The sequence below is a fragment of the Salmo salar genome, chromosome 04 (assembly GCF_965601325.2).
Source record: "Salmo salar chromosome 04, fSalSal1, whole genome shotgun sequence".
In the NCBI taxonomy this organism is placed as follows: domain Eukaryota; kingdom Metazoa; phylum Chordata; class Actinopteri; order Salmoniformes; family Salmonidae; genus Salmo; species Salmo salar.
In genome coordinates, this window is record NC_138294.1 from 49,009,646 (window position 1) to 49,025,885 (window position 16,240).

The 16,240-nt window shown below is 39.4% G+C and overlaps 1 protein-coding gene across 2 annotated transcripts in view; it reads right to left on the bottom strand.

Moving 5' to 3' along the window:
- The window catches only part of tmem164 (transmembrane protein 164), a 56,111-nt gene extending 50,487 nt beyond the window's left edge, over nt 1-5,624 (bottom strand). The window contains exon 1 of one of the 2 annotated variants that reach the window (XM_014196478.3): nt 4,442-5,624. In XM_014196478.3, coding sequence (XP_014051953.1) covers nt 4,442-4,879 — 438 coding nt within the window. In that variant the 5' untranslated portion in view covers nt 4,880-5,624. The remainder of the gene's footprint in view (nt 1-4,441) is intronic. The other variant, XM_014196479.3, reaches the window with a different exon arrangement.
- Nucleotides 5,625-16,240: the final 10,616 nt, after the last annotated feature.

A 16,240-nucleotide genomic window follows, 5' to 3' on the forward strand; every position in this document is an offset into this window, starting at 1 on the left:
TTATCTTTGATGCTTTTATCAATAGTAACTTCATAATATTCATCATCTAACTCATGATATATGGCTGGCTTTTGTATTTGGTGTAGGGCTGGGTGATATGGCCAAAATATCATATCACAATATTTTTCATAAAAAAAAAAAGTTTTTGGTTCATATTTGTTGTTAGTGAGTTATTAGCCCAGTTATAGATCATTTGTAGTCAGCAATAGGGGAGTGATTGCTTCCTACAAGAACACTAACATATACATTTCAAGACATCTTAGAAAAAAGCTTTTTTTCTGTCTTAAAGAGGCAGTGTTGTATTTTGATACAGGCTTGAATAAGCGTAAGGGTAGCATAATTTGTCTGATTCTCTGTAATAATGGTATGGGAATAATAATGCAGTTTATTTTGAAAAGTGGTTTCTTGCATCAAACAACAACATTTTCAGTGACCTCCTTGTCTGAAGGACAAGTGGATAAACAGGTTCATGTCAAGTCCTGCATGTTTTTTTCAAAGTGTCATGGAATGTAGGCCTACATTGAACACCACACATTGGCTGCTTCTGTAGGCTGAATGATATAACAGCTATTTCCATGTTAAAATGCTATAGGCTGCATTTTCTCCATTGTTTTTGATGGTAGGCCATGCTTGTATGATCAAATAGCCAAAGTACCCTACTTGGTCACTGTTAACTGGAACTTAAAGTGGGTAAAGCCTGTCTTCACAGTAAACACGCTGGAAGTTGCACATAATTTTCACAATGTTTAAGTTTGCACTCAGCAGACTAGAAATTTGCTCAATGCTGAAAAAAAGGCCTTGTTAATTAGTGAACTGTTGGAATTGTGGAAATATAATTATTCTATAGCAGAATATGTGACCAACCGGTTCGTTTCGATCTTAGGAGCACAATTGGGAATTGTGTTTTTTACATTGGATAGAAGTAGAGACTTCTAGTAGAGCTAGAAAATTGAGGAACAATGGGAAAGTAATTCTGCTTTGAAAGTTGATAAACTTGTAACCTCACTTGAGAAAAGGGTTGATCCCAGCTTTCTTTCCTAACAACAGCAGTCAAGCACCCAAGCTAACTGGCTAACATTGACTAGCTTATTAGCTTCTTCCAGACACAAATGAGAGAACTCACTCTGACCATTTTACTCACCCTAGCAGAGCTGGTTAGGCTGTTTTTGTGTTATCCAGAGCATTGGTGACTGTAACTGTGCTGCTGGCAACAATTTGTTTTTTTGCCAACGTTTACTGACACCGTCCCTATTCAACGGGTGTTGAACGTTTGTAAATTCAGCAGTTATTCTGTGCTATGGCACACTCAGACGAGTGCTCTGAAATCAGAGTAGACAGCCAGAGTGAATTTACCAGTTAGATCTATCAACAGTTTTTGCAGTGACATCATGAACATTCTATTGAAATGGTTACTTGCATAGTGGAGTCTTTTATTAGGACATGTAGCTAGCTAGCTAAACAATGAACCATAATCCCAGCGTTACTACCCTGCTTGAGCTAACCAACCCGGTTCAATGTTAGCTAGCTAACAGGAGGCTTTAACTAGCAAAGCAAATTGCTCAGCGATTGATTTTATTTATTTATTTTTATTTCACCTTTATTTAACCAGGTAGGCCAGTTGAACAAGTTCTCATTTACAACTGCGGCCTGGCTAAGATAAAGCAAAGCAGTGCGACAAAAACAACAACAGAGTTACACATAAACAAACGTACAGTGAATAACACATTAGGAAACAAAAATAGAAAAATCTATGTACAGTGTGTGCAAATGTAGAAGACTAAGGAGGTAGGTAATAAATAGGCCATAGAGGTGAAATAATGACAATTTAGCTTTAATACTGGAGTGATAGATGTGCAGATGATGATGTGCAAGTAGAGATACTGGGGTGCAAAAGAGCAAGAGGGTAAGTAATAATATGGGGATGAGGTAGTTGGGTGTGCTATTTAAAGATTGGCTGTGTACAGTGATCGATCGGTAAGCTGCTCTGACAGCTGATGTTTTAGATAGGAATAATACTACACAGATCATACACCTAACGTTAGCTAGGGTTAGAGGCAATGTTCCCTTCACTCTAAGGGACTGCCGCGCAGAAGAAATAGCAGCCTGTGCAGAGAAGCACGAGATTGAACTTCACTGAACTTTCTAGTGTGTGAATTGTGATCGAATCAATGCAATATTAGCCACTTTCAATGCAGCATACCGAATCAAAATGAACTATGCAAGAGATTTTCTTGTAGGCAGAGCGCATTGGAGTAGGATTCTAATGCATTGATAGGCACGACTCAGGCCCATACTTGTCACATAATTGCGTGCCATAACCAATCCGAGCTGCAGTATCCCTACATGCAAATAGACCATTGCCATATATGGATCTGTGCCATTTACTTCGAACTGGACTGCGTTTACTTTGTTTTGAGCTCAAAGCAAGAGCTGCATGTAGCCACGTGTGTACATTTGTTCATATTCGTTGCTAGCAAGTGAGTTATTAGCCCAGTTATAGCTAATTTCTAGTGAGCAATGGGAGAGTGGTTGCTTCCTACAAGAGCACAAAAAGTGTACATTTCTAGCCATCTTTGAAAAGCAAGTCAGGTAAAGGGCTTTTTTTCTGTCTTAAAGGGGAAGTGTTGTATTGGAGACATGCTTGAATAAACTCAGTAGCCAATAGGCAGACGGTAGCATAGTTTGTCTGATTCTCTGTGATAATGGTATGTGAATAATAGTTATTGTATTTTGTAAAGTGGTTTCTTGAGTAAAACAACATTTTCAGTCACCACCTTGTCTGAAGGACAAGTGGATAAACAGCTTAATGTCAATCCCGACATGTTTTTTCCCCCCAAAAGTGTCATGGAATGTAGGCCTACATTGAACACCACACATTGGCTGCTACTGTAGACAATGATAGAACAGCCATGTAAAAATGTTATGGGATGCTTTTTCCCCATTGTTTCTTTATGGAAGGCAACTCTGATAGGCTACATTTTGATCAAATAGCCACAGTAGCCTACTTGGTCACTGTTATAACTAACTTAAAGCGGGTGCAGCCTCAGTGTTCACAGTAAACGTGCACCAGAAGTTGCACAGAACTGTCACAATGTTTCCGTTTGGACTCAGCAGACCTGAAATTTGCTCAGTGATGCTTTTTTTGTTGAAGGAACATCGGTTAGGGGTTATGGTTAGAGTTAGGGGAAGGGTTAGCTAACATGCTAAGTAGTTGCAAAGTAGCAAAATTGCTCAAGTTGTCCGTTATGAGATTCAAACACTCAACCGTTGGGTTGCTAGATGTTCGCATTATACACCCACCCATAATTTCATGTTTTACTTTAAGTAACCATACCAAACATAAAATATCATACTCATTTGGGTGTCTTGGATTTACATTTACTATGTTACGTCTAGTCTATGAGAAAAGGGTGTTTACGTTTAGACTTGGGCTTCAGTGCCCAATAAACAGACTTTCTTTATGACTGCAGTATTGTCCTAACATGCCCTTTCTCTGATCAATGATCTGAAACTGGTAACATTACATATTACATGATTCAACATGATCCTTTCAGTTAATTTGAGTGGGATTAAATCAGACAATTACAGTGCAGTGCACCCCTTTGGGAAGAGGGATACTCATGCATGACATTACAACAGATGAGCCCTGCCTCCTCAACACCCTCTGTGTTGAGTGCTCTCCAAATGTTGTTGGCTGTGGTTCAATATACACACACACACCTTATAGTCAGACTGAGGCTGACTGAACAAACTGCTATTCATGATATCCTCAAATAATTTCTCTATTACTTTTCTTCACCATGTGTCTCTAGTTTTGTCCCCTCTTTGCCATCAAGACTCTTAAAGTGTAGGCTACATCAATATAACTCAAGAAATAGGGAGTGAGGCTAGTGAATCGGTTTACCATGTCAGATAATGCTTGAAGTTTTCATTGGTTATTAAGGAATATTTCATCCTAGTAAGGCATTCCTTTGATTTTCCAATTTCTCCCATCACTGACGCTGATTACGCAAGTAAAACACAGGGTCGGTTGTAATTAAACTACATAATGTATTGCCATATCCACATGAAAGATATTCATAAATCTACATACAATTAGCTAGTTAAAATTCAAGTGGGTGAGTGTTCTCCAGTCCAGATTGTGAGCCATGTATGCTAAACCTAGAAGTTGAGTGAAAACATGGCAGAAGATTTCTACTTAATGTTAGACACGATGGAAAGGCAAAAGTGTTTACCGAGAGGCAGATAAAATGCTTACTTAGTGGATCATGTGCTGAAACAGACAATGGGCATAATCTTTGTACATAGCATAGGTCTCTACACAGAAATTCACAATGCACATTCAACACTAAAAAAGTAGTGCTGGTAGGCCAATCTTAAATTCAACGTCTGCTAAATGACTTAAATGTAAGTTACAATTTAAACTTGGGAGATATCTTACCTGCACCATGGTCATAACATGACATGGATTCAGTAGGTATATCACTGTCTTGGTGGCGAATTTGAATCCGACCTCTACTCCAAACGTCATACACAGAGCAACCAGCAACAGGTTCTTGCCGAAACTGTCCTGTTTCGTCCTTGGCCCATCTTTCGCAATCTCTTTGAGTTCTTTACAAATGTTGATTTTTCTCAATGCGACGACAACTTCCACGATGGAAATCAGAACCATGACAAAACTCTCGCTGATACGTTGTTGCGGTGCAAGAAAGGCGGCACATTCTGGGCCCCCGTTGCCTTCAAACTTTGGGTCCACGCCGCCATACAACCAGTCTAAAAGACTGTAAATGTTATATCTAGACATATTCCTCTTCTCGTGTTGGAAAAGGTAGGAACAAGACGGAATAAAAGACAGTACACTGATTTCCTGTCGAAACATGAACTGCAGTATTTCACCTCGGCAGTGATCTCTATAAAGCTGAGGCAGAAATGTATCCACCAAAGCTGCCACCGCCTCCTATTCTTGACAAGTAGTAATAGTAGCAACAAATCAGCTAGCTTGCGTGGACGGGAACTCGGTGGCCAACAGTGCCAGTGCGAGACCAAATTCCAGGGGGGTCTCTAGCAAACTATAGCTGCTTCTCATTGACATGGAAACGTGGACATTCAAATAACAGCTGTGATTACAGTAGCTAACAGCATGTCATGGCCATGTTACCAATTTGCTGTGGAAAATAGCTAACTGCAAGCAATTGCTAACGTTAGCTAGCAGGTGGCAGCCACATCCGTTTGACAAATATATTGGCTAACCGGTAGGAAGAAAATTGTCCAAAATTCTCTAAAACGTCCGGCTGTAGTTCTTCCGTTGCTATATCTCACCAAGAAAGGTAATTTTCAGCACCCAGTTGCACGATGTGTCACAAACCAGCAGAACTGCAAATATTTTACATCGATCCAGCACAAGTGTGGAAGTAGCTACTGACTGTTAGCTAGCTACTGTATCTAACTAAATGGTTACATTACAACTATATGTGATTTAACGTGCATCGCAAGATACAGTTCTTGCAGCAACGATATTTTATATTAAATAATGTTATAGCTTTGTTCACAAAACCAGTATCAGTTAGTCGTAAACCATTTCAATTTGTCTCTACACTAAATTACTTCCTGGATTGGATAGCTGCATTTAACCCCGCCTTCTTTCCAAGGAACGTTCAGTTAACCCCTTGATGCTAGACCCTAATGTGTTCACATCCCATATGCCTATAAATGTACAATACGCGTTATCTGATGTGTAAAAAATATATAAATACATTCAATAAGAATAACAACAGTGTTCCAGATTTATGGAACAGTTTCCCCTGTCAGATAAGAGAGAGGCAAACACCATTGAGGGTTTAAACATATAATTTGAGGTAGAAACCAATGTATTAAACTGTTCAAATAAAGTTTAGAATTATTATTTCAGTCGACAATTAGACACTTTAGTTTAGTGGACCTATGTTGGGTGGAGGGGCGAAAATCTGATATCAACTTTGGAGGGGACAATTACATTACATTTTCTCAAGAGCAATTCCTGAGGGGGACACCAAAAGTAGTGCTGTAACACATTTAATATGGTAAATGTATATTGAGGAACCAAAGAAATAAGGTGTTTGACGTACTCCTAACTACCGGTACCCAAAACTACACAACTAATCACAACAGCAATACCATTGCCTTTAACAAATCTTAGTTCAGTCACCAGTTTAAGTTGAGAGTGGGGGTATCCATGGCATTTTCCAATTATGTTCCTATTTTACAAGTCCAAAAAATGGAGAACCTTTCATAATGTTGCCAAACAAAGACTCAACAAACTTACCTGAGACTCCCTGTCTCTGCCAGTCTGTCCCTGCATATCTGTCCCCAACTCTGCTGTCTGTGTGCCATCTGTTGCCTGCTCTGCCTAATGACATCATTGTGAAACATTTCCATTAGAATTTCATTTCTTAATTATGAACATTTTATCAACTAGTCTTTGAGATATTAGGCTACTAGGGTTCTTACTTTGCGTTTTGGTGTACTGAAAAATACTCTGATGTCTGTCTTTTTTCTGCCATTTTTCTACCTGGTTGGCTACACACACACAGTATGTAGGTTATTTACAGTAGGAGATGGGCTTCTATCATCTTATCTTCTATCATTCTATATGGGCTTCGATCTAAAAGGTAGCTAGCAAATGTGAAACGGATTGCAGTGACAAGAGTTGACAGCTGTATGAGTTCACCATTTACACAACATATGCTGCAACCTTTTGTAATTTTAATCGTTTGTTTCATATTGGCTGGCTTCTAACAATAGCTGAATTTGCAAAGCTAGCGAGCACCAATTCAGTGGTGTTTGCTATAATCTTTGCTACCCGGGTTAAATAAAGGTGAAATAAAATATATAAATAAAAGTTCCCTTGCGACAATTTAGCTTTTGCAACGAGACCATTAAATATATTTAAAACAATGGTAGAAGAGAGTGTAGTTCTGTTCAGTTTATCGCTAACCTTATCTCAGGGACTTTGAAGCACTAACTTACATGCATGCTGATCTTGGAATAAATTGACGATAGCAAAGATTCCATCTTTGACGACGCCACATAAATGGAATAGGTACTAGCTAGCTTAATAGTTAATATTTGCACGCTAGCTCTGCATATTCAGCTAGTGTGTGTGCGCGCGATTGACTGGATTAACCTCACGTCAGTTACGTGCATTGAGTGCCTTTCAGACAGTAGATACGACCTCTACGTTACCTTGCAAGCTAAGGAACTGGCAGTGGATCAAACCATTGTGAGGCAAAGGGTGGGGGGGTCGCAATCTTTTGAAACTTAAAAACGAGCTATTAAGTGTCTATAATCAGCACAATTGCTTTCATTGCGTATTATTAATATTATTTAAATTACATAGTTATGTTTCAGTGATATATTGGGGGGGACAAATCATATTTTTCCCAGGATGGGGGGGGTCGTGTCCCCCCCGTCCCCCCCGGGATTTCCGCCCCTGGTTGGGTGTAGCCATAGGGTGTGTCTTTCGCAGTATCCTCAGCAATCGGCGTATTCGATTATGCTGAGCCGCGGGGGTTTCGGGCGAAAGAGGGGTGAGAGGAGCGTCATGTTCAAATCAAACTGTAATCGGTGCAGTTTAGTTTTGTTACAGACAAGGCAGCATGGTGCATTGTCCAGAAACATACAACATCTCTTTTCCATAAAATAAATGTTCTAATTTTCTGATTATTTTTCATTGGGAAGGCAGATGAAGCGTTTTATCAAAATCAATCACTTTTGCATGGGAAAACATAATCCTAGTAATTACTTCACGTGCTTAATTATGTCACTTTTGTTTTGAGGCGATTTCACCATAGACTTTGGACGGGGCAGCTGGCTCACGCCCGGGAGGCAGCCCTGTTCCAAATCGAAAGCATTCAACTTTCAGCCGATGCTGAACAGGGCTACGCATGTGCCCGGGCGAGATTATGATGATTCTTCTTCTTCAATGTACAATGTCCAAGGCGCAATCGTGCAAACACCACCTCTTACTTCCTAATCCCAATTTTGAATTTTGGTCCACCGACCTTTGGAGGGCATATAAATGCCGGCCCTTGGGCTCAGAGTCCCATCTCTTTTTTTTATTATTATAATTTATTTGTATTTTATTTCAACTTTATTCAACTTGGCAAGTCAGTTAAGAACAAATTCTTATTTACAATGATGGACTACACCGGGCAAACTTGGACCGACCAAAACCTGGGCCAATTGTGCACACCCTATGGGACTTCCAATTATGGCCGGTTGTGAACAGCCTGCCACACATCTATAAAAATGGCCCTGATCTTACATTTGTCCTCACCTCTACCCAGTGGAACATTAATATTGATTATATCTTGTTTAAAGCTCTTTTAGCCATCTGGTCTACAATTTAATTCCCTTCCACACACAAATGGACTGGGACCCAGTAGAATCTTACTACTACTACCAGTCTCTCAATTCTCCATAATAACATTAATTCCTCCAATAGTAGGTCACTCCTATTAGATTTGCCAGCTGATACACTATTCAATACAGACAGGGAATCTGAGCATGTTATAATTCTGACAGGTTCAACGTCCTCAATCCAGAGTCACTTTACCTCTACCTACATGTACATTTTACCTCAACTAACCTGTGCCCACACACATTGACTCTGTACCGCTACCCCCTGTATATAGCCCCACTGCTGTTATTTTATTGTTGCTCCTTAATTATTTGATTTTGATTTCAGAGCAACTACTATCGCCAACAGTTCAACTGAGTATGCTGACAGTTAATCTGTTAGTCTTCTATATATCTCCACATCAAATTCAGGAATGTAAATCCTTGCTCCGGGGTGAGAAACTGGAAAAATGCTTTAAAACTTCTTCCAATGTAATTGTCAACCAGTTTCCCTATATCACTGACTTCTGACAAATCTTTTATTTTCTTTACCAAGGTTAGAGCAACAACAGGATCTGGGACTAACCATGGAGGAACATCCCTTATCACCACAGAAGGGCCAACCTCCAATTCCCTCAAACCCCTCTCATCAGCAAGCTTTCCAACTGTCCAACCAAAACCACTGCCTAGTTTAATAGTATATTCTATACAGTCATCTAGAACAGTAGCAGTGGGATGATCAACCTTTCAGCCTAACCCAATAAGCTAATGACAATTTATTACGCTGTATATCCAAAGGAATCTACCTCTACTAATAAGGCAACTGCTCGGCATCCGACCGTAAGGCGCTACAGAGGGTAGTGCGTACGGCCCAGTACATCACTGGGGCCAAGCTTCCTGCCATCTAGGACCTCTACACTAGGCGATGTCAGAGGAAGGCCCCAAAAAATTTTCAAAAACTCCAGTCACCCAAGTCATAGACTGTTCTCTCTGCTACCGCATGGCAAGCGGTATCGGAGCGGCAAGTCTAGGTCCAAAAGGCTCCTTAACAGCTTCTACCTCCAAACCATAAGTCTGCTGTACAATTAATCAAATGGCGACCCGGGACTATTTGCATTGACCCCTTTGTTTTTACACTGCTGCTACTTGCTGTTTATTATCTATGCATAGTCACTTTACCCCTACCTACATGTACAAATTATCTCGACTAACCTGTACCCCCGCACATTGACTCGGTACCGGTACCCCTTGTATATAGCCTCGATATTGTTATTTTATTGTGTTACTTTTGACAATTCTTTACTTAAGTTTATTTGGTAAATCTTTTCTTAACTCTTTCTTGAAATGCACTGTTGGTTAAGGGCTTATAAGTAGTCATTTCACGGTAAGGTCTACCTACACCTGTTGTATTTGGCGCATGTGACAAATACAATTTGATTTGATACAGATGTTGATTTAAATGAACCAATACATATCCTTAAAGCTATATACTCGATTCTGTCCAGCCTCTGAAGCCAAGTCTTCGTCGCTGTTCCAAAAACTATACACCCATAGTCAATTGGCATCCTGATCAGAGCTCTATAAATATCCATCAACGATTGTCTGTCAGCACCCCATTCATAACCAGAGACCGAGCGCATAAGATTCACCACCTTCTTACACTTTGTTTCAACATTTATGGCATGATCTTTCCATGTATATCGCTCATTGAACCAAGACCCAAATATTTGTACTTAAAAACCCTCCCCATAGACTGTCCATTATGAAACAACTGTATATTATCAGCAACTTTCTTCTTTGAGAAGAACATACAGCAAGATTTCACCACTGACAATTTAAAACCCCAGTCAATCGACCATCTTTCAACATCCTCTATAGCTTGTTGAATACATTTGGTCACATGAGAGACTTTCCTTCCCTTCTTCCAAATAGCTACATCCTCAGCATATAGGGAAGCCCCAATGCCACTACCTACATTCAAAAATACATTGTGAATCATAATATTGAAGAAAATAGGACTGATAGCACTGCTTTGAGGAATACCATTGTCAACTCCATAGGCATCAGATAAAATGGATCCTATTTCAACTTCAAAAGATTGATTAAATAAGATGTCCAAAATCCAGTTATATAATCTCCCACCAATACCAAGTCTTTCCATCTTAATCAGTAGGCTTTCTCTCCACATAGTGTCATATGCCTTTTCAATGTCAAAAAATACATTAGCCATTACTTCTTTCATGACCAGAGTTTTTTCAACTTCATTGCTCACCTTTACTAATGCATCCAAAGTAGATCTACCTACCTTTACATAATCCACGTTGACATTGACTCAATAAACCTCTATGTTCCAGGAAATAAATAAACCTCTATGTTTCCATCAGTTTACACAAGTTAGAGGTCAGTGCTTTTGGTCTGTAACTATCAGCAAGTGAAGGGTCCTTTCCAGGCTTTATAAATGGTAGTATTACTGCACGTTTCCAACCAGAAGGTTATTTTAGAATTTTTTTATTGAACCTTTATTTAACTAGGCAATACAGTTAAGAACAAATTCTTATTTACAATGCCGGTTTACGTCGGCCAAACACGGACGATGCTGGGCCAATTGTGCGCCGCCCTATGGGACTCCCAATCACGGCCGGTTGTGATACAGCCTGGATAGGTATAACCCCCTCACTTCAAATCGTATTAAATAATCCCAGGAGAACATACATAACCTAATCAGGTATATGGTTAAACATCACATAACACAACTGATTATGATCTTGGGCTGTATATCAACAGTATCCCTTTTCTTCAAATCAAATGTTATTTGTCACATGCGCTGAATACAACAGGTGTAGAACTTACCGTGAAATGCTTACTTACAAGCCCTTAACCAACAACGCAGTTCAAGAAATAGAGTTGATCAAATGTTTACTAAATAAACTAAAGTTAAAAAAAATCTAATCAATCATAAAGTAACACAAGAAAATGTACATAACAATAACGAGGCTATATACAAGGGGTACCGGTACCGAGTCAATGTGCAGGGGTACTGGTTAGTCATGTTAATTTGTAAAGGGACTATGCATAGATAATAAACAGCAAGTAGCAGCAGTGTAAAAACTAAGGGGGGGGGGGGGGGGGGTTTGGACCTAGACTTGGCGCTTCAGTACCGCTTGCCGTGTGGTAGCAGAGAGAACAGTCTATGACTTGGGTGACTGGAGTCTTTGACCATTTTTTGTATATAGGTCCTCGATGTCAGGAAGCTTGGCCCCAGGGATGTATTGGGCCGTACTCACTACCCTCTGTAGTGCCCTGCGGTCAGATGCCGAGCAGTTGCCATACCAGGCGGTAATGCAACCGGTCAGGATGCTCTTGATGGGGGAGCTGTAGAACTTTTTGAGGATCTGGGGACCTATGCCAAATCTTTTCAGTCTCCTGTGGGGGAAAAGGTGTTGTCGTGTCCTCTTGACAACTGTCTTGGTGTGTTTGGACCATGATTGATTGTTGGTGATGTGGACACCAAGGAACTTGATGTACACATTAACATGAGCATGTAAAATCTCACACTTGCATTGCCTTATATACATTGTCCAAGTAACTCCACTTTGTACCCTCGCAAAAGTCTTCCCCAACAAGTCTGCTTTTTCTTTATCAGTTACGGCCAATTTTTTACCCACAAACCCAGGCGAGATTAATCAAACCCCCTCATTATTAGTGCGTGCACGCCCTCTAGTGGTTTTCATTTTTCTTCACAGCTGAAGTGACCCAGGAAATTTCATAGGACATATCATCCGATATCACTCCATGACTGCACTCCCCTCCCTGAAGCTTGTGCTTTCCCACCTGCCCATGGAGAGAACCTACAGGAGATGGGTAATCCAAACAATGGACTTGTAGGGTTCATGCAGCAATGGCAGTGGCTATTAAGTATTTTTTGACAAGAATATAATTTTTTTGCTCAGAACTTGTATATAATATGCACTGAACGTAAAAGTAGCTAGGATTAGAGAATGCAACCAAGATGTAAAGGTAAATGTGCCACCCTGTCTTGACTTAATCTGTGCTTTGGTTTTACCAACAAAAACCAGATGTTTTAGTCTGGTCTAATACTGGCTCCCTCCCAGTGAACATCAAAGACAATGTATATACAGACAGAAAAAAGCCCCACCCACCCTCTGGGGTGGGCGGTAGTGATGAGCAGTTACTTTCTGTACTTTGGGCTTCAAAACACTAAAAAATTTCCCCTCTATGGATGCTGGTGTCAGTATGATTCACCAAAATGTTTATGCAAATGAAAAACTTCTAATGGAGTGCACAGCGAAAATAATGAAATTCTGATTTCTTGAAAAGATTATGAGATCACTGCAGCACTAAGAGGTCAACTTCGCCCCCACCCATCACACTTTCGCTGTTGTAAAAGGTTTTTATGTCAACACATACAATCCATACTTGGAAATATCCAGTAATATCAAAGGCATAAACATTTGTAATAAATGTCTTTATTTTTATTTTGTATTATTAAACTTTATCTACTTACTACTTTGTAGCTACTTTGCAACTACTTATCATGTGAGCTAACCCTTTCCCTAACCCTAACCCCTAACCTTAACCCTTAGCTCTGGGGTTCTGAAACTTTTTCGGCCACGGACCCCTTTTTGATAGCAAATTCATCAGTGACCCCCTCATAATCAGAACACAACGCGAGTGAGATAATAAATGGCATACAAGGAGTTTTACCATGACTTCATGTGCAAGGCCGGAAGAAACAAATCTCAGTTTATTGGAAGGAACATTTTAAAGGTTCAGCTCTTAGCATTGGAGAGAAGAAAAAAAACTGTTTAAGCTAATTTCCTGCAATTCTAACTTTGGTAAAAAGTTAATATTAAGATATCCTTCCCATCAATACTGTCCCAGCATCAACCGTTAAGGCCAGTTCTATGACTGTCCGGCAAATGTGTTACGAGCCTGTCATCTTGTGGTCATCACACAACACCTGTAGTGAACTTTCAAGAATAAAGTCATAACAAGTCTGCTAATTCTCTGAACTTTTCAGAAAACGTTGTGATCATAATAACCTTATATGTTCTGTTTTTAACAGATCCTTCTGAAAGTCTGTTCAAATGTAAATGTTAAATGAAATGTATTCATGAAATAAAAATGCTCCTTTGCTGTTTATTTTTCCTAAAGAAATGTACATAGCCCTGGTCATATGGCCTAATCCTTTTTTATTCTTTTCATGGCCATGATACTGTAGTAGCAAGAGAGAGGTCAAAGAACACCACAACTAAAACTTTCACTAGCATGACCCATTGTCTGTAGCAAAGAACATAAGAACAGAATACAACAGTAGTGACTATGGGGAAAAAAAGACAACAGAACATTTGCAAAAAGCACAAAAATCTGAAGTCATAATACACAATCCATAGACAATGTCAAATGAAACACTGTTCTCTCTTATCTTCACACTAAATATGAACCCAGTAAATTTATGAAGCAATATTATGTAGTACTAATCCAACTGCTAATGTTTCAAAGAAAATGTGGTTATTAAACTCTCTGCTAATAAAGTTCATAATGACACACAAGTTATGTACATTTTGAGCGTAAGTGCGTCAAAGAGCTACAAGAATTGGCTGTGGGGACATTCCCTAAAAGCTGACTAATTCATAATTCCCATCCAGCTGCCGGGAGAGACCCAGGGGAAATTTGATTGAGTGTGACATTACTAAACCATGGTCACTGTCCCCTTCACTGTCACACAAACTTTTCAAGGCAACCCAGAGGAACCTGTCCTCTCAGACAACACAAACATAGGGCAACTCAATGTTTAAACGACTCTCTTCTGCAACCGAGGAAGTAACCTTTTTCTTCTTAGATTCTTAGAATTCGGGGTCTACTGAAGCAGGAAGGATGTGGAGCAATAGGCAGTGCTGCAGAGAGTCACCAAATGAGAGATTCAGGTGGAGACAGGTCCACACAAACCAGCGGGTAGGTCTATGAAGAAATTGTTTCGTCTTGAATGTTCATACAGTTGAAATAATATTTATAAAATAACAAGCTGCATGAGAATAAATGTATTGCAGCCTCTTGTATAGTTTAAGTCTTTAAAAAACAATGAGTTATTGGCTGTTTCACATATCTAGTGGTTCGAAAAGGAACCATCATGAAAGTAGATTTTAGATTCTATATAGCTGGAATAAAATGTAGCTAATTTGTATAAAGATGAAAAGATAAGATTCTGACCCTACATTCATTAAATATGGAAGTCAAGGTTGTGCCATTAACATTAAAAGTCAGATCTGGTAAATGTGACATAACATTAACCATCCAATAAACATAGACATCACCCATCCTTAATGAACAGGACATTTCCTTGTGAGAAATGAATGTGTGAATGAATGTTGTAAAGGTAGTGTGGACACTCTTGGGAAATAAATCTGTAAACTCTGTGAATGATAACTGGAGCATGGCGTTCCCTTCTCCGTCCTACAAACACAAATGTATAGACACTTTCACTTTTACAGTGTCCTTTAAAACAGCATGTAAAACACAACATGTGAGATTGGCTTCTGACAAACCTTGCTGTAATGATATGCACTGTAACTCAAAGTTAATGGAGATGTAAAACTGGATTCAATTTTAATAAAGAATATATTATTGTATCTTTTCCAAGTGTTTCTTGGGGTCAAGAAGTGGTTGTTTGTAATCGATAAGGCAAACATTTGCTTTTAAATTGCCAGGTTAGCCTGGCTAAAATATATGCATTGCCATCTATTTTTATTAAAGAGAATGGTTTGATTTTCACAGCTCAAAGATTGGAAATATTTCCATTTCCATTGAGCTGCAGGCGCCTTCAAGATGGATGTGGACTCTCAACATGGGTCACTGACACCAAGATGTCCATGGCTCACCCAGTACTCAGTGTAAGGTCTGTGTGATCAAAGTACAGCTACATCTGATTACTGGGTCAGTAATGACATTATAAGCTGCATGTGCCCAAACTGAGCACCTCAATAGGTATGGGGACCATTATGCCAACTGTATTCTTGTTTAATAAAACACATCTTTGACTAAGTACAGTGTTGATTATTATTTATTGGTGTCTGCTAGACCAGTGTGATGAAGGGACAGAGATGAGAAGAGGAAGCCACTTTAGACTATTGAGATGCAGCCTTTCTGAGCCAAAAAAACCCACTGTGTCCTCTGCTCTACTTTCCCTTGGAACTTTTCCATCCTTTCTCACTTGGATACATTCAAAATAACAACAACACAAAAGTATATTAGTTGTCTTAACACTTTAATCCAGTTTCCAAACCAAGGAGTCCAACTTTGAAGAAAGCTTGGAGTGAGATTTTACCCAGATGGCGTCCTTCACCAGGAAAGTTGTAGTGTTTCAAAGCTAATTTCCTGGAAATCTATGTATTTTGACATGGCTTAGGCCTAAAAAAAGTGTCAGGTGTATTCAGAATGCTTTGAACATTAAATGAACACTCAAAATTCAACAACTTTGTTACTTTGGGATTTTGGGGGAATTAAATTTAAGGTTTACTAATATTTTTGCAAACATTTTTTAGGTGGTTTGACACTTTATGCAGACAGTAATGCAATTAGATGGGGAGACAGGCAAATGGGAGAAACAGTGGGAAGGTCAGTGGGAATGCTCTGCACAGGAAATACTAATATGAATGGTTGATGGCAGTGGGTAACCAAATCATAGATTACAGTCTCCTTGTCCATAAACTGCCTTCGAGGTAAGGACACAAATGTTGTCTTTTGTAATTTTGGTGAACTATCTTTTTAAAATAGGCCTGGAAGAAAATCCTGCTGGCTCTCCAGGAGGGTTGGCCATCCCTGAGCTGTTTCCCAAGTGATTGGT